At 42.6% G+C, this 23,438-nt stretch overlaps 1 protein-coding gene across 1 annotated transcript in view; it reads right to left on the bottom strand.

Annotated features, from left to right (window-relative positions):
* Positions 1-939: 939 nt before the first annotated feature.
* The window catches only part of PARD6G (par-6 family cell polarity regulator gamma), a 101,712-nt gene continuing 79,213 nt past the window's right edge, over positions 940-23,438 (bottom strand). Inside the window, exon 3 of the mRNA XM_060244122.1 lies at positions 940-3,181. Coding sequence (XP_060100105.1) covers positions 2,322-3,181 — 860 coding nt within the window. The 3' untranslated portion in view covers positions 940-2,321. The remainder of the gene's footprint in view (positions 3,182-23,438) is intronic.

Consider the following 23,438-nt stretch of genomic DNA (forward strand, 5'->3'; position numbering starts at 1 on the left):
GTTTTCACCAGAGATTGGTAAGATAAGTTATATTTCTTTGGCCCTTTCACAGATATTTTTGTGGGGATTTAAACAATTATTTTTGACCGTGAAGTGTTTGTGGCAGCCAAATCATTTCTCAAATAGGTTAGAGAAGGCGTATCCAACAGGTCACTTGTGCTGGCTGGCAGACTAGCTTGTGCATCCCCTAGAAAACAATCATGAGAAGATCTGTAAGCTTTTCCTTTGTGTTGCTTAGCTGACTGCTTCATTCCTGGTACTCTTCAAAGGACATGCTCTGTCTCTAGGACAGAACAAAACTCAGTAACATGCCGTGTGGGGAGGGCAACAGAGCTCTAGATATTTTTCATTAGGCAGAAATAGCTCTCATTAACAAAAAGGTTGGTGAACCTGGGTTACATTCTATCTAAGAAAGAGGTCACTCGCAGATCTTTTCTGTACACTGCTGTAAGGCTCGCTTCAGACCTGCCTCCTGCCTACACAGGATTGTAAGACCATACTGATATTTGAAGAGAGAAGTGGTCAGTCCACATTGGTCCTATTTGTTTTACATCAATGAGCTGTGTTTGACCTATCCAAGTCTTAATGGCTTTTGTCTAACGAAGACACTGCCTCCAACTTCATTTCAACAGAAGATCGACAAAAGTCCTTCTGATGGTATAATTCATGTTTTAAATGAACTTATCAGGAATTTCAGTAAGTATTTTAAGTCTCCATTGCTAGAGATGCACTAAAATCTGGACCCAGCTGCTTTATATTTGGTTTTGTGGATAGTGCTGGGTTTTTCCACTAAGCAATAATGCAAATTTATATATTTTATTCCAAAATGTAAGAAAAAAAGACTTATTAAATCCTTTCCTTGTTAAGAATGTTCAAGTCTTGTGTAATGCAAAATAAGCGCTGGAAAGGGCAGAATATCAAATTATCAAAGAAAGCTAATTCCTTTAGAAAGACTTTAATTATATACAATACTACACAATAAAAACAAAGAAAATGACAGCTAAAATAGAAAAATACACTGTAAAACAATTACATTTTGTTTCTAGACATTTCATGAATATATTCAACAAGATTTTTTTCTATTAACAACTTGTGGCATTTTATGTAAGAGAGAAACAGCTGAAACAAAACTTTAGTTTGGAATAGACTGTTATTGCCTCATTGTATAATTAATCATGATCATGACAACAACAGCCTAAGATACACGTTTCTTTAAACTTTCTATATGATGCTGAATTGTAGCTGCTCCTGGGGAGGGGGGGTGGGAAGTTCAATAAACTAGATTCGAAAATCAGTCAATATGCATCAAGGAGTGGCCAGCTATCATTATTAAAGACTATGGGTTGAAGCTAATTCTGAACAATAAGATCAATTCGGATGAACTTCTCGAAGTGCCTAAAGTCAACTGCATTGTTATGTTTTCTTACCAAAATAAGAAAACGATAACTAAAACTGGAATCATTTGTCTAATAAATATTTTAGCAATAAAAAGAGAATGCACATCTCACATAATGGTGGTGCGGTAACTAAATCTTCCATGCCATCTCCCCTACCTTTTCACATGTTTAGAATTGAATTGAAGTTTAGAATTCAGACAGCATTGCCACTGACCAGCATGTGGTGCTGATCTAAAAGGAAATGACAGCAACAATATCCATCTTCTGCTCCACCTCAGAATTTTTAAAAAATATAATACAAATCATTATTTGGTCAGAATTTTGTTTTAAAACATGTAAATGTAGCATCCCCACAACACGAACAGAGTACAAATCAGATTCTTTAGGCAGCCCTTTTCTGAATTAGGTGCAATATAAATTTTCTGTGTAAACAAGCTAAAGAACAGTATCTAATGGCAGGCAATTAAACCTTGAAATTTTAGAACATTCAAGGGTAATTTTTTCCACCAAGACTAATGAATGAATGAAAGTCCATTCCAAATTATTGTTGTTATCATCACCCAAATATAAAATATGTACTTGTATGTATGCAGGGTACCTCTACACATTTAGCAGATATGCAATTCAACAGATAGCATTTCTGTAATCTAGCCAAAGGGTTTTTAAAAAGATTTTTTTTAACAAACAGTTTAGCACTTTGCTCACTCCCTCATTTTGAACCTGGAAGTAAAAAAAAATCATATTTACACTTTTTCATGAGTTGCAATAGGTCACACTTTTATGTGTACTTGTGAAACCACACTTTTCTGGACAGTAACATGTTCCATGCAAAGGTTTATGAGAGTGAAGGTCCCCACACTTCAATGTATTGATAGGTTTGATCCAGTTGGCACGTCAGACAAAAGACATACATACAAACATCCACTAGAGTGTAATCACTGTTCCATCCTCCTCAATACCACCTTTGGGGAGAACCAAGCTATGACGAGGATCAGTTTTTAAGGAACTTAGAATTTTGTGAATATTGCCATTGCTTTCGCGCCCCAAGCTGTTATTGAATATCAGGTCCCTCTGTAGTCTGTGACTAAGACTGTTGCCATTAATTCGGGAAAGGCTGCCAGATGGAAGACTGTGTGATTTTGGAATGTGCTGTGGTTCCAGACAACCCTCAATAACAATGTCAGCCTCCTCATCACTCTCCATTTCATCAGGGTGGAAGTTCTGCAGGACATGAGAAGAAGGCAAACTGTGGTGGCTCGCAGTGCTGTCTGTAGATTGGCCTGAGCTCCCAGACATCCGACTGCTTCTGATAATATTGTTCCTTTGGTTTGCTGGCTTGACAGTGATGATAAGATTATGGCTGTTGGCAATCATCATGTCTGTTACCTGGTCAAGCGTTTTTCCTGCCACTTCTATGCCATTCACTTCCAAGACTTCATCATTGACAGCTAGCAAGCCTGTACTCTCTGCTAAGCCACCAGGAACCATTCGTGAGATAAAAATGCCTGGTACCTTTTCCAGCCCATGAGGAGTTACTCTGACGCTCGTCCCATCACGAATGTAAAATCCTAGTGGCTTTTCACATCCATGTCGATATAATCTGACCCTCCTATGAGTTTCAGGTAAAATGTCCACATCAATGATGGAAGACACTGGCCGAAAGTCATGTGGCATGCTGATGTTAACATGGGGGCGCCTGCGAAGATTGTCATTCCGGAGGGTCACAAGAGCTTTCTTTTTCCTGGTCAAGGTGTTTGAACCAAAATTACCATAATCTGCTTCATCTGTGAATAGAGATAAAAATGTTCAATTTAGTTTTATAGACTACAGATTTATAAGGAATTTCCAACAAGCAACAGAACCTTATATCTCACTTTTGGAAAAGGCAGGTATTTATCTATGCTAAAAACCTTGCTTACTTTTAACACTTCCTTCAGTTTGATCCAGATAAAGCTAAAATAGGCCTGTCAAAACTCTATTTTGACTGAGCCTCTTAAAAAGCATCTAGGGTAGTAGCTGACAACCACGTTGGCCTGCAGACCAGCTGGGAAGAGCACTAAACAAAAAAGCAACCAAGTTCCTTCTTTCCTTTACCCATTTGCTTCCAACAATCTTATCACTTATTAGGATGAATGATCTAGAATAATATGCTGTGATTACATTGAGGGTGAGAAGCCGAGTAGAAGAAAAGTAGATTATGCAGTCCACATATTTCTCCCTTTGAAAGCCAGCTGAAAAACTTGACTAAAAGTCATACCATATCTGCTAGAAGGGCAGATGAAAGTGATTGATAGGGAAAATTTTTACACTAGACTTGATCCATAAACTGTGAGTTCATGTATGAATTCCCAGACAGGACAATTACTGATACATTTACCCAAACCACTGCATTTATGGTAGAAACCACCAGTATATCCTTCATATAAGCATACAGTTGCTAAAGGGGATCTAAAGTGAAGCCCATATTTTATTTAATCTTTGCTTTTTGACTTTTAAATAGTGATGATCTTGACAGTCAACATTACACCCACTAGTAATTTTTTTGTGTAACCCTTAAGAAAAACACAAATTTTATAATAACTGAAAAGCCAACCACAGAAACGTTTTAAACACAGTATTCAAAAGGCATGCCTCTAAAGATTTAATGTGTGCATAAGCAAGAGTTTGTTCACAGCCATATGAACAATATGGAATATATACATTGGGACTGGAATTGGTCTTGGCTCTCTGCTGCCTGGTTTAATATGTGGAAATTGTGTAATTATTGCTGTATTATGTGTGATGCAATCCTTTACTCCACTGTCTGTGTCAGATAGGAGCGGGATGATCTTTACATTTTTGGCAAGTATTACAATCTGTTGCCCAACAATTATTCCCAAACTTGCAGCTCATTCTATGGCACAATGATGGGATCTTGAGTCATCTTGATGTGGCAGGGGAAATCTTTTTCCTTTAAGAAATATTTTCCCAAAAAAGATAGCAGCTCTATTAACACAAGGTAGGAGATACCTGGACCACTTGTCCCAACTGTACAAGCCATACTACAGAGCTGTCAAATGGCTTGGGTGACAGCCATCAGACACACAGCTCACACATTGCTGGAATAAGGTTATCAGAAGAACAAGAATGTTTATTCTAAAAGAGGAAAAAGTGAGCAGACAAAAAGAACGTGTCCCTCTTCCAAATACTAGAACTCAACGACAGCCAATGAAGATGATGGGCAGAAGATTCAGGAGGAACAAAAGGACAGATTCAGGATGAACAAAACACAGTGAGCAATTCAAATGTGGAACTGACAGCTAGAGGATGTGGTGATGGCCACAGGAATAAAGAGCTTAAAATAAGGATTATTTTATTCCATTTTAAACACCACAAATGGGCTCAGGGTAGCTCATAACATATATTAAAACAATGTGTCTGCAAGTTGGAGAGGGGTCCAGGGTCACTGGGTGGGGGATGGAGCTGCTCCCAGTGGAGTGGTGGAGAGATGGGAAGTCTTCTGCTTTGACTCCCTTTTTTTTTTTTTTGGTAGTGGTTACAAGGCACTCAGTGCCAAGGATTTCTTTGGAGCTGATATTGGGCCTGGTTCCAATACTGATGACACTGACTGTGAAGGGGTGTGTGGGGGGGTACAGGCCTGGTGATCCGGTTCCGACTCTTTAGAAGGGGTCTGATCTTTGCCTGGAGCTGCTAAAGCCTTCTTCTAAAGGTGGCTTTCAGCCTGGAAGCCTGGTCCATTTAAACTTTTTGGGTGAACTGCTTGCAAACTAGGGCTGCCAAGCCTGATCCAGGTGGGGGTTCCCCCGCCTGGGAGGTTCCCAACCCACTGGTCCAATTGGGCCGGCAAAGGGAACCTCCCCCTAAGTCACCAGCTCAATGACATCACCAGGAAGTGATGTCATGGCAACGTCGCAAGGCGACCACTCTAGGCGTTTCCGGGAAAACTATGATTTCCCCCCAGATGCTCTAGCCATTTGGGAGAAAAAACTCAATGGTACAATAGGTACCATAGAGTTTTCCCCTCCCAAATGGTTAGAGCATCCAGGAAAATCATAGAGTTTTCCCGGAAATGCCTAGAACGGCCGCATGCAGCATTGCTGGTGCAAGCAACCCTATTGCAAACAGAGCAGGCAGAGATGATGTGGGTCTCATTCAGGTATTGGTGGCAGTGGTCATGGTTATCCAACTGAGCCATTTTTAAACTGCATTTAATGCATTTTTTCAGCTGGTTCCACATATCTCTCCAACCTTGTGTGGGAGGTGGAAGACAGTTCCAAGAAATTAGTTAAAGGCTGAAAGCTTTTTTCCTTCTGCTTGGTCTCCCCCCCCCCCTTCGGAGGCATCTTTCAAAAGTACAAAAAATATAGTTTAAAGGGGTAAAAAAAGATATAACTTTGGAGACAGCTGGGAGAGCGTTAGGCAAAGGCTCCTGACTGGATATTGGTCAAAGCCACTCCCCCACTAATGCATTTTTAAAATAGAGCCATAGTTCAAAAATAAAAGTCCTCCTCCTTATCCCCCTTTTGTAGGAATGGAACAGGGTGAAGAGATGAAGAGAAGAAGAATGAAGAGAAGCAAAAAGAAAAATAACACTAGAGAAAAACTTGCAAGGATCAGAAGAGAGCGAATATGTCCAATTTGCACAGTGGCAAAGATAGGACTAAGGGAAAGAGTGCTCGCTTTGCTTCATCACATGTTGGCAGGAAGAAGCTGGCCCTTGAGGGGAAGGGGGCTGAACATTCCAAATGCTCTAGAGTATTTTGGAAAAAAGATCTCAGTGGAAGGCCTGAGCAAGTGTGATCCCCATGTGCGCCTGCACAGAAGCCACAAAGATGAACACTGGGGAACCATGAAGGCTAACAGTTTTGTTGTGGCAAATGCTTTTGTAGACTAAATAAGTGTATTACGCATGCACATGGGTATGGTTAGCAAGATTAAAAAAAAACACACACACCTGTAAACAGTGGAGTTAAAAGACCACAAGACAGAAACGCACAAAATAGAAAGGCCTAAAGAAAGTTATCAGTAGGCATCCCAATCCTCCCGCCCTGGCGGGAGTCTTCTGGATTTCCAGCTCCTTCCCCCGCCCCCCCCCCAATGGAAGCGGGAGGAGGGGGAAGGGGGGCGATCTGCAAGTCCGGTTGCTTTTGAGCCCATCTACACTGAAGTGGAGAAGAGGCTGCAGCGCAGCGGCGTCGCCCGCTCTGCCTCTGAAGTCAAATGAGATAAGGGGATGGTGGAGGCAAAGGGAAAAGTGAGCCACAGAACTGGACGTCCCACAACGCTCCTTGCTTCCCGCTGCTGTGATCCACCGACGCACCAGCCTCCCGGCCTAATCACCTCCCCGTTCAGAAACAGCGTGCAAGCACGCTCCCTGCAGCCCAAACACGCTGAGAGGACTGCCGAGACGGGGAGCGGAGGCTTCAATACAAGCGTTGAAGCCCCGCCCCCTCCAGACGCGGCCGAAAGCGAGCCGAAGAGTCTGCTCTCAACACATACATTGGATCCCTCCTTCTTCCATTGGATTTCTTTGCAGAATACGGCAGGTAGTCTTTGCTTTCCCTCTTGATCTGTCCCTCTCTTATTTTCCAAACCACATGTACACCTTTAGCCCAAAGAGTATCCCTTGTTCCACTTTGGAGCAGTTCTGCTATTTGTTGCTATATTTAATAAGATAACGAATGTGTCTGTGTTTTTGATTTAGTACTTCTAGTATTTGCTTAAGGTTATTTCCCCCTGCACACACACACACACACACACAAACACACACACACTACCGTACCAACTCTCTGAATAAATTTTGTATCCCTTTTAAAATCAGATCTCTGCCATCCTTTTCCAACTGAAAACTTGCTCCTCACTGTTGCCACTTGAGGTAAAAGATCTTGGTTTTCTTTGCTTTGTACAAACATGCAAAGCTAATTCTCCTTGTTGATCTGAACATAATATTCATGTGTTTGTTGTGTGGGCATGGTAACATTTGCATAGATATAAGTAATAACACCACCATATAATGTGAAGAATAAGGTGGTATGATCAGCCATGTCTCTGGGCAGTGAGCTACTTAACCAAGGGTAAACACCAGTGAGTATATTTTTTATAATATTAGTGCCATTATTTTCAGCAAATATTGGCTACTTACAAATATCAAAATCTAGTACAAAAATTAAAATCCATAAAACACAGTGTGTTAAGAATGCCTGTCTTTTTTAACATGCTGTTTTGGGAGGAGGCTTTGCATTATAAGAACATAAGAGAAGCCATGTTGGATCAGGCCAATGGCCCATCCAGTCCAACACTCTGTGTCACTCAGTGGCCAAAAAAAATTATATATACACACACACACACACTGTGGCTAATAGCCACTGATGGACCTCTGCTCCATATTTTTATCTAACCCCCTCTTGAAGCTGGCTATGCTTGTAGCCGCCACCACCTCCTGTGGCAGTGAATTCCACATGTTAATCACCCTTTGGGTGAAGAAGTACCTCCTTTTATCCGTTCTAACCCGACTGCTCAGCAATTTCATTGAATGCCCACGAGTTCTTGTATTGTGAGAAAGGGAGAAAAGGACTTCTTTCTCTACCTTCTCCATCCCATGCATAATCTTGTAAACCTCTATCATGTCACCCTACAGTCGACATTTCTCCAAGATAAAGAGCCCCAAGTGTTTTAACCTTTCTTCATAGGGAAAGTGTTCAAAACCTTTAATCATTCTAGTTGCCCTTTTCTGCACTTTTTCCAATGCTATAATATCCTTTTTGAGGTGCGGTGACCAGAATTGCACACAGTATTCCAAATGAGACTGCACCATTGATTTATACAGGGGCATTATGATACTGGCTGATTTGTTTTCAATTCCCTTCCTAATAATTCCCAGCATGGAATTTGGGCACAAGTAGATTTTTCTTGAAAAGAGGTGGAAATGAAGCTTTGGAGCTCAAATCTGATACTGCTGAGGGAATGATGCTTCATATTGCAGTAAGAGAGAAATGGCAAGTGAGTTTAAACAAATGCTAAGAGTAAAAGACTATTTGACTTTTGCAGTGGTATGATGAAGAGCTACTTCTAGAATATCCATATGACAAATCTTTATTTTGGTTAACAACAAAGCACCATTCTTTAAAACTCAGATTTCATGCTTTTTTTTCTTTTTTCTTTGCACTGGCAAAACACAACATTGTAGGTTCTTTTAGAGTGCAGGAACCTGAGCCACCATCAACACTTGACTGTAGAGTAGGGTTGCCAATCCCCAGGTGGAGGCGGGGGATCCCCCAGTTTGGAGGCCTTCTCCCCGCTTCAGGGCCGTCAGAAAGCAGGGGAAGGGGAGGGAAATTTCTTCTGAGAACTCTATTATTCCCTAGGGAGAGTTATTCCCATAGAAAATCATGGAGAATTGATCCGTGGGTATCTGGGGCTCTGGGGGGAGGCTGTTTTTTGGGATAGAGGCATCAAATTTTCAGTATAGCATCTAGTGCCTCTCCCCAAAATACACCCCAAGTTTCAAAAAGATTGGACCAGGGGGTCCAATTCTATGAGCCCCAAAAGAAGGTGCCCCTATCCTTCATCATTTCCTATGGAAGGAATTGAAAAGGTGTGCCGTCCCTTTAAATGTGATGGCCAGAACTCCCTTTGGAGTTCAATTATGCTTGTCACAGCCTTGATCTTGGCTCCACCCCAATGTCTCCTGGCTCCACCCCCAAAGTCCCCAGATATTTCTTGAATTGGACTTGGCAACCCTAGTTATCAGAGAGTTAAAAATGGTCTCCTTTGCTCTTTCACCACTGCCTAAACGGGTTTGAAAAAGTAAAAATCAGCTAAACGTCTAAGCAATGGGATGGCCACTTGTGCAATCAATAATAAGATAGTAGTACACATATTGTACATGCCTGTACAAAATATGTGATCATACCCTCTGCAAAAACTAGAACTGAGGAAGCTAGCTCCTCCTCCCTCTCAGGAGCTTGTGATCAGGAAGTCTCTCAAGAAGGAGATGACGCAGGGCAGGGACTTCCTGCAACTTTCTTTTCTGCCACAATGAGCTAGGAGCACCAGAACAAATTATGGCAACTGGATGGGATGGGTGGGGTTGCAACGAGGAACTGACAACAAGTTGCAAGGCTGCTTTGATTTATGACTCAGGTTACACAACCACGAGGTTAAGATGCATCTGTGTGTGGTCGTTATGGCCACTGGAAGATAGTTTTTCTCTTCCAACAAGCTGTGGAAACAATAACTTGCTCTGACCGCATTCTGCCCATTTTTTGTTGTCCTTCAATTTAATTTTTTAACCTTAACTTTTTAAATTTAACTGTCTCTTAATTTTAATTTTTTATTGGAAGAATACTGTCTTTTAAGACAGACAACTTTTTGAAGCAGCAGATAAGTCATTTTATTTATTTATATTTATTATGATTTGTCCCCCAGTTTCTCTAAACACAGATCAAACAAATGACATGTATTCCAAATTTTCCTGAAGACCACAAATTAATATAATACTTTGACTTTTTGGTTAATGCCTAAAATTAAAACTCTGGTTTGTCATGCAACAAAGCATTTGTGTACTTGTTCATACACATTGCTATTGGGGGGTGGCTATGTACAGATATGAATGAGCCTTAAATGTTCACTTTAATGGTAGCTCCTGAATGGCACCCTGATTTCTAGGACTCCAGTCATTTTCAACAAGAGAGAAATGGAACATAAACAAATGGAATTTTTTGTGGGGGTGGGGGAAGACAGTCAATAACTGTTAAAACCATTTTTATAATGTATTTAGTTGTGTCTACTGTTTTACTCTGGTAAATGTTTTTAATCTTATGTACCTCCTCCTGAGCCCTGTAGTAGCAGAGATTGGGCAATTCACAAAATGAATAAATAATAATAATAAATTACAAACCTTCAAAAACCTCCTCCCACCCACAACCCAATATCAGAAGCATCGACTCCACTGCTTGAACAGCTGCTTTTCATAGGAATTGCCTGCCAGATGAAATACCAAAGTTTAGCCAGATAAGATTATGTAAACAAGCAGAATTCCAGACTCCTAGACTCCTGTAGGAAGAATTCATTTTGGACTTTCCATTTTCAGTCTGCACACACTCCTAGCGTATTAATTCCTCTGGGAACTGTGGAACATTAGTTGACAGCTCTGGAAACTACATCAAAGACAGAATTACTTCCACTAAAGAGAGCAGCACTTCAGGCAGATTGGGGAATAAAGCCAATGACTCATTAAGAGCAATGGGATGCCTCTGAACCCCATAGGTCTCCATTACTGAATTCAAAAGTAAACAGGAAAAAACTTCAAAGTGGCAGGTTTTAAGCTTTCCAGGCCTCCCATGCATCACCTAAATACTATTCAGAGCATTTCAGGAAAATCACATGCTTTATCTGTATTGCTCCCCTTCCTCACAGGAATTGAAAGAAGCATTTTTGTAAAATGATAAAACTCTGGCAGGGGAACTGAACTGTTCCCTCATTTGTTATAAGGTGATAGAACATTTAGAGATACAGAAAGATGGAAAGGAAGCAGATTAAGAACGACCTTTGACTCTGGCCTCTTCCTTTGCCAAGCTCATATTTAAGTGAGAGCTCAGAATAAGCAAGATTGAAAAACACAAAGTTAATATGGATATCAAAATCAACTACTAGTTTTAAAGAGAAAATCTTAAATTTGTGGCTTGAAGGGCTGGTATGTTTTCATCTCATGGTCATACACACAATATTGCATGTTTTGAGTTCAAAGAAAAACAGCTTAGCGAATCAATTGTGAACAAAAGACAAACCTGAGTTTCCCACATGCACTATGCCAAAGAAGTTTAGCAAAGAATGATGAAACTAGAGCAGAAGGTTCTTGTGAAGATAATGCTGTGGCTGCCAAATGTCATATTCTTGCATCACCTGCCGACTTCAGTCTTTAAACTGTTGTTTCCACTGCTAGTGAACACATCGCAGATCTCGACTTATTTAGCCCACTTTCCCAAAGGAAATAGTCACTCCTTTAATTTCACCTCTTCCTCACCCCCTCCATGCTTAGTTCATGCTCTTGTGCAGATTTGTCTTTGGAGACAAATAAGAGAATGGGCAGATTTTTGTCTGTTATAAATTCATCCTCTACGCATTTGCCATCCTGCCTAAGAAACATCTCATCAATATGCTGATTCATGCTAATTCCATGAATCCCTCAGTGCCATTTGACACCTACTACAGTGTTCCTCACTGTCTACTTAAGACCCTGGCTTCTATGCAGGGCAATGTTTTGATGGCCAGAAGGATTTTTACCTGTGTAGTGTGACTTCTTTGCCTCCCTCTTCCACTATAGCACAAAATGCCCCCCCCCCCAAAAAAAATTCTGCTTGTGGGAGCATTTTGGGATAAAGTGGGACACAGGGAGGTAAGAAAGCTTTCTTCAAGCTTTTGTCGCCTCCTTCAGTTATTGGGACTGAAGTTATATATACTGATCCGTTTACTCCATTCACATCACTTTCCCCCAGGCTGTTAAATGATTTGAAAGTTCTACTCTCTATCTCTTTCATGCATTTATTTGACCTTGCCTTCATCAAAGTCCTGGACTATCTGCCATTTCTCTGATCATTATCTGCCATCTCCCCCCACATTTTAAACCTATCTCGCTCCACTGTCTGTTCTCTTTCACTGTTTTTTGTTGCATTCAAACATATCAGTGTCTAAATCACTCTTAAAAACCCCCACATTGACATCTTGTCATTTCTAAAGGTTATCCAATCTAACCTTTGCTTCCAAACACCTGGGTAGACATTTACTCCAGTGGCCTTTGCTTTCTCTCCTCTTTGACCTCTGCCCTCTGAACAACACTGAAAGTGCCCTCCCCAGAACTGCTGAAGACCTCCTCACCAAGGATGGGCACAAACTGCATTTTTGTGGTTCAGTTTGTGGTTTGTGACTGAACCACAAAGTAAACCAGAAACCCACAGGAAACGGGAGGATGGTTTGCAAACCAACCCAGTTTGTATCAGTGAGCCATTTAAAGTTTAACCCCCCGTTTCCTGCTCCCAGTGGCTTTTTGCTGGGAGCAGGCTCTGCTCTGAGAGAACTGTGACATGGTGCTCTTCACAAACCATCATGAACTGCACTAAAACTTGCAGATGTTCTTGGTGGTTCTTCAGTTTGTGAACCACACACTGGCCAAAATTCATAATGAATTTTAATTCGTCAGCCAGTTCATACCCATCCCTACTCATCATCATCAAATCCAAAATGCCTCTAACTTTATTGGTCTAAAAGGTGCCACTGGACTCAAATGTTGTTCTTTATCCTCCTTGTTCGCTCTGCCAGCTTTGATACAATTCATCATCTTTGGTGTAGTGGTTAAGTAGGAGAACCAGGTTTGGTTCCTTGCTCCTCCACATGCAGCCAAGCTAGGTGACCTTGGGTCAGTCACAGTTCTCTCAGAGCTGTTCTCTCAAGAGCTGTTCTTTTAGGGCTCTCTCAGTCCCACCTAAGTCACAGGGTGTGGGGAAAGGAAGGGATGAAGATTGTATGCTACTCTGAATGAAGGGTAGGGTATATTATTATTATTATTCCTCTACTCAGCTTTTTCATGCTTCAAATTTTTGTCATTCTGTGCCCAGCTGGTTCTCTTAAAATAGTGGTACTCACTCTGTGGATCAGGGAGAGCCACAATTTTAATTCCCATCTACAAGAAGAAGAGGTATATTACTACAATTTGCCCTGCCCACTACCCCAAACATGAATAATAATATATCCCTTTTAATTATCAGAATACCTCTCAGCAGCGAGAGTTATTTTACACCGAAAAGATGGGCTAGCGTTCAACAGTGGTATGCTCCCCTTCCTCACGAGCTGCGTATGTTGACCCAGCCCCCCAAACTTACATCTGCACAACCATCATGGGCAAGCTGTTTTAAAACCATTTTATCTTGAGCCCATAGTAATAATGAAATTATCCCAATTTCTAAAGAAATTGCCCAGTTTTCTGGAGCTCAGGGCATGTGCCATGGAGAATAGTGGTCAGAAAGGCCACTTGTGGCTCCTAAGCCACTGAGTATCACTGTCCTACAACCTCCATAACTGCTCTTCTTGAGGCTCCTCAGAGATCCTCATGTATTCTCTCTTATCCATTGAGAACACCACCTCCAAGAGGCATAAAAGCTTTGACATTGCCTCTGACTCTTCACATATTCTGTCACAAAATCAGATAGGGTGGGGTCCTGCAATACAGCAGCAAAAGGCACTGAAGGTTTTCTCAGCCCTCCCTTCCCACAACAGCCTACATGGAATCTGTAGTCAAGAGAAGGAAGAGGCTGAAATTGTTGCCTTCCACATGAGCAGATTTTTAAACATCAGCAGCAAATGCAAGTATTTCAGATTTGCTTTCAGTATTTGTCTGATGACCGCCAGAGGTCACTGTTCTGCTTGTATAAAGCTCCTTAGGGCAGAAGATAACACAGATTTCAGAACGGGCCTCTGTAGGGGTTTGTGGTTTTCTTAAAAAAAATTCTCATGCCTTCCCAAATCTAAGCAAATCCATGTTTGATTTGTCACGGAATGAGCCACTGAACGAGGTGCTAATATTGTGGGAGTTCGTTTAAGAGTTTCAAAAGCATGGTTTTAAATGGAAAGAAACATAGATGCCACTCTAAGCCTTGATTCAAATATTCAGAAAAGGTACACGGCAGAGTTTTCCTGGGACAGGCATGGCACAATGCGGAAAGGAAGCTGCAGGCCTGGATGCTAGCCTTTCCATGAACTCCTGGTATGTGAAAAGCCAAAGAGGCTTCCACTGAGACATGAGGCTCTCCCACTGCCAATGAGGGAGGGCTACTGGGCCAGGGAAAAGGGACACCACTAACTGTACAGATCTGAAGGCTCCAACCATGGTCGCCAACATGCATGTAGCACTGGAGATCTCCCACTATTACAATTGATCTCCAGACAACCCTGGAGAAAATGGCTGCTCTGGAGGGTGGGCCTTATGGCATTATTACTTGCTGAAGTCCCTCCCCTCCCCAAACTCCATCCTCTCCAGGCTCCACTTCCCAGATCTCTGGGTCTATCCCAGGCTTGGGAGCCAGATGTGGCTCTTTCACATATATTGTGTGGCTCTCAAAGCCCCCACCACCCAGTTGGCTGGCTTGGAGAATCATCTCTCTTAAAATCGCTTTCCAAGCCAGCTATTGACTTGGAGAATGCATTTAAAGTTGCTTTCTTTCCATCTCTTCTTCCTTCCTCACCCCCACCTACCTACATCCCTTCCCTCCCACATCTGACATTTATTCTATGTGGTTCTTACGTTAAGCATGATTGGCCACTACTGGTCTATACCAATCCAAACCTGCCATCCCTAGCTCCCTCTATAGGAAATCGTTAGGTCTTCATCTGTTTACTGCATTCATGTCCCCCCATGTTCTTCCTATCATGGAACTCAAAGCACTGCACACAGAGTTTCTAGGCAGTCTGTCATCAGGTACTGAATAGACCCAGACCTGCTAAGCTTTAGTAAGCACAAGTACATCATCATGTTTCTTTGGAGGAATTTGCTTCCACTGTGGACCTCTCATCTCCCCACCACCAACCTCTTTCTCCCTGTCCCAGTGTAGCTTTATGAAGAGAAAGAGAAACTAAGAGGGTCACACTGATGATACCATGGGATTCAAGGGAGGGGGTGACCCATTCCTCGCCTGGATTTCACACCATTCTTTCTTCTGCAACATGGCATCCACCTACTAGAAAAGAACAGGTGGTTTATCAGGAATGCATATAAGCAGTTTATCAGTTTGGCATGTAAGCAGAAATAGGAATGGATGCAGTTTTTTCAGGAATTAACCATTTCCTTTTCCTGCCAGTTAAACAAAAGGCTCAAAAAGCAGCCATCATTCTTCCCGCTTCTCTGGCAGCAGCTTTGACACATCTGTCACTATCTCCACAGTGAAAGTACAGCCAAAACAAGCAGGCTGCTGTGGGGGAATCCCACAGTCTTATCCAAGGTGGTGGTGGTGGGGGGGGGGGAGAAAGTAATATTTCCTAAATTTGGTGGACATCTGACTCCTTCCAAAACAATAATAGTTGCAAGTAGATTGCTACAGCTAATCAAAATCTGACTAATGAACTTCCAGATCCCCTTGACCTGTATCACCAATGTACTCCAGTAATTGCAAGGATGGTGAAGAAGAGTAATTATGGGGGAAAGAAAACTGCACTGTCCCTGCCACAGAAACCAAAGAGTGCTATTTCCAGGACTATATTTCATGCGTTCACCATGCAGAAGCAGAGTATGGGTCTTGAAGGTCCCAACTATAAACCCAAAAAGGTTTTGTTCACATTTGCAAAAACAAATAGTATGGATTCCCTTGTGCAGCACAAGACTAAGTCTGTGGGTCAGTTTCCACTGATTTTTTGACTTACAACATAAAACCAAACAACCTGCTAGCCAAAGGTGCTGTCAGTCACAGGAATCAAGAGAAGAGAAACCACTCCTTCACAGACAAAGAAAATGGTGCTGTCTGCAATCACTGTGAGCTACCTTGAGCAAGATGGATGGAGCAGAATTTGAAAATTAAACCATACATGTTGGGACTGAAGCCACCAAATCTAGAAAAGGCAATAAATGGATGCATGAAAAGGAGCCAGAATGAGGAGGACAGGAAGTCTGACCACCACACTAAGAAGGCTCAAAAAGCAGCCAATTTGGTGTAGTGATTAAGTGTGCGGACTCTTATCTGGGAGAACTGGGTTTGAGTCCCCACTCCTCCACTTGCACTTGCTGTGAGAGTCCTCTCAGCCGCACCCACCTCACAGGGTTATCTGGTGTGAGGGAGAAAGATAAAGGAGATTGTGAGCCACTCTGAGATTCGGAGTGGAGGGCAGGATATAAATCCAATATCATCATCTTCTACTGTCTGAATTTTGGGGGTTTTCCATAATACAATTTTGGAGGTGTTCTAGTTGGATCCAGGAGAGTAGTTTCTTAATGCAATGACATCTATACACATGTGGCAGAATTTGGGGTTGCATGAGACTGAGCCTTTCTGTTCTTCTATCAATCAATCAATCAAACAAACAATCAAGCAATCAATTTATTTGGCCAATGACCAGTACAAGTCAGAAGCAAGAACTATTTAGTAAAATATTTAAGAATAAAATTGGTCTAAATATAACAAAAATACCTCTAAGATTTAACATTTTAAATTTATACATAAAAACAAGATCCAAAATTTAACAGTTTTAAATGTACACCTTTGTGCTCTGCCAGAAAGAAGCATTCTTTTGAAGGCAACAGTTCTAAAACATAAGAGCTATACCTTAAGATAAAAACTACCAAAGGTAAAAAAGACCACCCTTATCTTCATAGAATGAGCTCCAGTTTGATGTAGTTATTTAAAAAATAATCAAATCCTAGGCTTCAGGATGACACTTATGCTAGTCACACAAAGAAAAGCTAACACCACAAGAAAGGGGCCTTTGGGTTCTGTGCCTTCTTTGGGAATCTCTTGTGGCAGCGACTTCTAGAGCTGAGGGGGAAAACAGCCAGTCTTTATAACACTGAAACTATTCCAGTTTTATTCCCAGCCCAAACCACAAAAGGATACTCTGTATCCCAGAAATGAATTGAACTGATATCACAACAGAGGGCTGTATCAGAAACTCCAGCAACTTTCTCAAATCATGACCTCTGGGCGACACCCAAGAATCACTGGATAAAGTTTAGTCACTCAACAGATAAACACTTTTCAGGGGTCAGAACACAGCTGCAGCTTCTCTTTAATCACCTTCCCAGAGTTGCCATCCAGGATATCTAAAACCTTTCAGAACTGGCAAGCTATCTTGTCCACCTGTACATCCAAAGGAAAAACAGCTCTGTTCTCCACACTGGTGGAATGGCTGGGACTTCATGCTATCATTTGTGTTGTGACAGAACAAGAATACAGTTCACACACTTCTGTGCACTGGATTCCATTCCCAGTTCTTTCACGGTGTTACTGCACAGGCTGGTGGGAGTACCAGGCAGAGCAGACCTACAGGTCACAAGAAGGAGTGGCACCGAGTTCCACAGGAAAGTCATAGACAGTCATCCCGTGTGAGGAAAACCACCAGTCAAACATAGACTCTTTAAGACAGGGTGTGTTGTAGGACACAGGAAATTAAGAAAACATTAAAAAAAAAAAAACCCAAGAGACTGCAAAGAGAAATTAGGTGAAACATCAATGCTGTCTATGACGCATGAACATTAAAGTGAAAGCAGTAAATTAACAAAAGAAAATTGGCCCTGCTGCATTGGGTTGGAGAAGAGTTAGTTTTAATTCATATTTGCCACTAATCTTTTCTCGCATTAAAACTGGAAAGCTGAGAGATCACTTGTCAGTTTCCTCTCAAGAGTAAACCTCACCTTTGCTTCAAAACCATGACTTGCAGTTAAAGCTAACTAGAATTCCCATTTGACCAAAAAAGGTTTTCACATTTCCAGCCATATGGGAGCTTAAGCTAGCCTTGTGCCAACATAATGTTTAACTGCAGTTCAGAAACGAAGGTGAATGAACCACGGGGAGGGAAGGGAATGTGCATTCCTACAGCTGGCTCCTGATCTTTCCCTTGTAGTCAAGAGCCGGGCTTTTCAGTTGTGTTCATCTGGTCTTTTAGATTTATCTGGGCTTTTCCGTTGTGTTCATCTGGTCTTTTAGATTTATCCAAGGATTTTAAAAAACGACACTAGAATATTTTCCAAAAAAGCATAAGGAAACAATTTTTGGGGTGAAAACTGTCACACAGGATAGTTTTCCCACAGAGCATTTGTGTGTGTACAATATCTCTTGCTCAAAGGGTTGCCAGGTCTGTGTTGGAAAATACCCAGAGACTTTGGGTGTCATGGGTACTGGGGACCCTGCAGAAGAAGCTGAGCCTGCAGAAGAAACTGTGCCCCTGCCACCTGCACCAATGCCCCTGCCTCCTGCTGGAGAAGATCCAAGCCCCCCTGCCGCGCCCTCTCGGGTGGCTCGTGTGCGTGACCGCCTTCGTCAGGACCTCAGGGATCGGAGGAGGGCAGCACGCTCATGAGCAAGACACTCCCTGAGCCCTGAGTTTTGAAAGGATTGTGGCCCTTCTAGGAGTGAGGATGCTTGAGTCTCAGCAGGATCCTGGCTGCCTCTCTGAGCCAGCAATTAGCCCAAATGGGCAACAGACAGCAGAGGGCTATATAGCTGTGGGCTTTGGGAGGAGGCTTTGTGGAAGCAACTAGTCACTTACCTGACGTTCTAGCATCCACTTTGGCTTTTGACTTTGACTTCTGGACCCGACTTCGGCTTCTGAACCTCTGACCTGCGATACCTGGACTGTGATTTGGTTTTGGCGCCTTGGACCCTCTTTGCTCACTGGCTACAGACTTTGGACTGCCCCTGGACTTTGCCTGACCCGGCCCCAGCCCGTGACATTGGGGGTGGATCCAAGAGAAGGAGAGGTTAGGGAGGGGAGGGGAGGGGAGGGGCCTCAGCAGGGTGCAATGCCACAGAGTCCACCCTTCAAAGGAGACATTTTCTTCAGGGGAGCTGATCTCTGCCAGCTGGAGATCAGTTGTAAAAGCAGGAGATCTCCAGGCCCCACATGGAGGCTGGCAAACTTAGCCAAAAGAATGCTTGTGAGCCTCCTGCACCAAGTCAAAATTTTAGGATTCAAATTGTCTTTTCCACACATGCAAAATGGTGCAAGGCAGTTCTCTGTTTGTGTCAACACTGCTTAGCCCAACACTGAGAGAGAGAAAGCGGCAAAGATGCAAAAAACAGCCGAGAGGCAGGTCGGCTGGGGCTCTTTTGGGTGATCTCTTTACACCAGACTGCCCAACAGAGCCTGCTAAGGAGCTGATACTGTGGGCTGGGGCTCTGCATGCCTGGTTTAAACAGGATTGCCTAGTTTAAATTGGACTGCACGCCTGGTTTAAACTGGACTGCCAACAGAGCCTGCCAAGGAACTGGTCCTGTGGGGAGAGTTCTCCCTACAGGCTGAGCTAAGTCTCTGCTGGGAAACCCAGTTTAAACAGAACCTGCCAAGGAGCCGATCCTGCAGGGAGAACTGTCCCCTTCAGACTCTGCAGGGCAGCCTGGTTTAACCCACCAACGAGCCAATCCTGTGGGAAGAACTCTTCTCACATGCTGAGCTGGGCTGTTCTGGGCAGCCCAGTTTAAAGTAACAGAGCCCACCAAAAAGCTAGTCCTGTGGGAAGAGCGAGTGCTCCCCACTTGACTGTTTTCTGGCTGTCTTCTGCAGTCCCTTTAAACACCCCCTGTTTAAAGGGACTGCAGAAGAGAGCCCCAAAACAGCAGAGCAGTGCTCCAGTTCCTCAGTTGTTTGGGTTTGCCAGTAATTCTCAAATATATCTGGGATCTGGGGCAGGGGTACTGTTTTCCTAGAAAACCCTGGATACATTTGGGATTCTGAAATATAGGGTGTTTTGGGGGTATATTTTTGATACGGGTAGACTCAAATGCACATCCCTAATAGGAATGGGCCAATAAACTGAAGTCCAGACACGACTCAAGAGACTGCGGATTAATGACAAAACCACTGAGGGCTGAGAAGGTAGCCTGTCCTGGAAGAGGCTGCTCTCCCTCTGAAGGGTTAGATTTGTAGCTTGGGGTCACTGCTGGTTCCTAGCCTGCAGTTGGAGGCCCAGATCCCCTATGTGGCATGTAGTGCCTTTTGACAGCTTTGGCTGATATGCCAGGTTCAGTCATTCCCTGAAAAGCATCATCTGGCTATAATGATCTGTGTTCTGATTATATCCAGGTTACATAAGTGTAATGCACTTACATGGGGCTATCTTTGAAAATGCACCAGAAACTTCAGCTCATCCAAAATGTAGCAACCAGGCTATTGTTGGATGTGTGCGTGGATACAGGATCATATCACCCCAGCGCTGAGAGATCTGTAATTGTTTCCAGAGAGAATTCAAAGTGCTGGTTCTTACCTGTAAAGCCCTACACAGCTTGAGGCCAGGGCACTTGAAGGACCACCTCCTTCCATATTGTCCAGCCCAATGGTTCAGACCTGCCCCACAATCCCCGCTGTCTGTGCCCGTGCCTTCTGAAGTGAAGCAAATGGCAACCAGAGACAGGACTTTTTCAGTAGTGGTACCTTACACCCTGGCCTTACTTACACCCTGACCTGAATAGCACAGGCCAGCCTGAACTTGTCATATCCAGGAAGCTAAGCAGGGTTGGTCCTGGCTAGTGTTTGGATGGGAGACCTCCAAGGAATACCAGGGTCATGGCACAGAGACAGACAATGGCGAACCACCTCTGAACGTCTCAGTCTCTTGCCTTGAGAACTATTTCAGGGGTGTCGAACTCATGAGGGCTGGATCTGACATAAATGAGACCTTGTTGGGCTGGGCCACGTCAGGTTGGGCCGTGTGTGTACCTATTTAAGATTAGGACACAGACATACATGACTAAAGGGTTTTTTAAAAAAAATTTAAAATAAAACATGCTTAAAACATTAGCACTTGTTCGTCTTAAAGGTGCTTTCTTTGTATTTCTCCTATGGATCCAGGGAACTGGGCAAAGGAAGCTCTGGCTCCTTCCCTCCCTCCTCAGGGGACCAGGAGAGGGAGGAGCCTCAACCAATGGAGAAAATTGAGGTTTCGCTCTGTAGCTCCTGTGTAATTTAGCAAGCCTTGCAAAGCAAGTTGAGATGCAGAAGGAAGCAAAAGAGAGGGAGAAGGAAGCAGACAAGAGCCAATTGCTCGGGGGCCTGATGGGAGCCTTCCGGGGGCTTGATTTGGCCCCTGGGCTGCATGTTTGAAACCCCTGCCTTATTTGGTTGTCATAAGTCAGCTCTGAATTGGCGGCACTTTCCACTACCACGACCTTGCTTATGGAATTTTCTTTCCCTTGAGGCTCACCTGACACCCAGGTTGCTTTCTTTTAAGTGCCTGGTCAACATGTTTCTGTTCATCCAGGCTTTTAAGTAAGAGGATGATCTTTTTAACACTACTTTGGTCTGGAAATTATTTGAAGGTGGCAATGGTCTGTTTTTATCATCTATATCTTTATGCTGGGTTGGGATTAATGCTAGATTTTAATTAATATCTTTTAATGTTTTACTTCTTTTTTGTGTGTATGTGTAAGCTGTTTCAGGCAGGTTCCTGGAGAGGCTGCATTAAAATTTTCAAAAGAATAATGCTATTAATTCTGAAAACCACTGCTGTAGATGGGGGGAAAGGTAAGTCTTGGTCTTGAATCTGCCAAAACATTTACAGAAGTGTTTCCAGGCAAAGAACAGAATATAGATCTTTGTAGATAATTTGATATTAGCAAAAATATAATTCCCCCCTCCACAGAAATATCCATCAAGAGGAACAATTAAACATTTTGTGATTCTGCTGCCCAAGCAGCCTAAGCACCATTTTGATACTTTTGTGTTTTGCATTAAATGGTGGTTCTTTTGATCATTCTGTATGGTGGTTTACATGCACTAGAATCAAGTGCACAAACATTCATAGGCAATCGCCTATTTACCTCAGGAAAATGCCATCAGATGTGATAAGAGTGAATGTTCCACTGACCAAGATCACTGATGCTATATGTTGGAACACATGCCTGCATCTTGCTAGATCTAAAAATAAATCATGATGACACAAAGGATAAAGGTGGACATTAATTTATATTGTACTTATCAATGTGTTTTACAGTTCCCATCATTCTCACAATCAACCAGACTCTAAGGCAGGTACTCTCTGTTTTTAAAGATAAGTTGACTGTTCAATGCCAAATACAACACTCACTCAGCCCACAGAAGAACTACCTGTTGAAAACTGTTCCTCATCCCCAATGCTTTATCCAAACTGGCCTCCCAAGTTCTTGAAGCAGGAAACAAAAATCTACTATAAAAGGCTGCATATATGGAAGAGCTAAATAAGTATCTATTACTTATAGCATCCAAATTTAGTGTTTAAGGTTGAAGAGTGATTGGATTAGAGCAAACACGCAGCCATCCTTATAAACTGCAAACATTTGGAACTTCTATTAGATGAAGCTGAGAGAGTGTAATCTACTACTTATAATCAAATTTACTAGAAAAAAACAAAATCTTTTCATTCTGGAAACTGTTGATTCTGGGAACTGTCACCTCAAGACTGAATTGCCCCCTCACAGATTTGACATCAAAGTACGAATCACAACAGAGGCAGAAACTCTTTAAGCCTTCAAAAAGCCACCTGATAAACTGATCAAGGTTGATAAGTTTAAACATTTGTAGGTGGGAAGAGGAGAGAGATTATTGGGGAAACAAACAAGTTTAAATACTTTGAAAACTGCCATAAAGAAGCTGCAGGCCATTGTTTTAGCAACCCTAGGACAACGAGAACCCAAGTTACAGAAGAAAGATTTGAGTTAAAAATTAAAGAGATAGCCTAATTGTGAGAAGAAATGGGTCAGGGAGAATTTTAGAATAAACCAATCCCTTGTTACTGCAAACAGATGTATACAATTATTATTACAGTGTTATCTAAGCTAACACCATTTGATCTTTCTTTGACTCCCATTCTCTCCTCTAGAAGTCTCTTACTTATGCCCTGTGTTTTAAATATAGCATTTCTCAAATGGAGACTGGAAACTCCTGGGGGATCATAAGGGTGTGTGTGTGTGTGAAGTGCTGTTAACTAGCAGCTGATTAATGGCGACCCATAGGGGTTTTCAAGGCAAGAGACATTCAGACATGGTTTGCCACTGCCTGCCTCTGCGTAGTGTCCCCTAGACTTTCTTGGTGGACTTCCATCCAAGTACTAACCAGGGCTGCCCTGCTTAGTTTCCAAGATCTGACAAGCTTGGCCAACCTGTGTATCCAGGTGAGAGAGCATGAGGGCACTACAGAGGGTGATTTTCTCACAACTGGCTAGCATAAAAATGGAGCCTTTTGGGAATTGGGTAGGGTAAGGACTCTAACGAAGGGGAACTTATTAACCAATACAAGTGTCTTGTAGACTCCAGTGTAAAATCGCTTCCAATCAGTGGAAGAGAGTGAATTAGAACTTGGGCCAGGGTCTTTTGAGAC

The sequence above is a fragment of the Heteronotia binoei genome, chromosome 7 (assembly GCF_032191835.1).
Source record: "Heteronotia binoei isolate CCM8104 ecotype False Entrance Well chromosome 7, APGP_CSIRO_Hbin_v1, whole genome shotgun sequence".
In the NCBI taxonomy this organism is placed as follows: domain Eukaryota; kingdom Metazoa; phylum Chordata; class Lepidosauria; order Squamata; family Gekkonidae; genus Heteronotia; species Heteronotia binoei.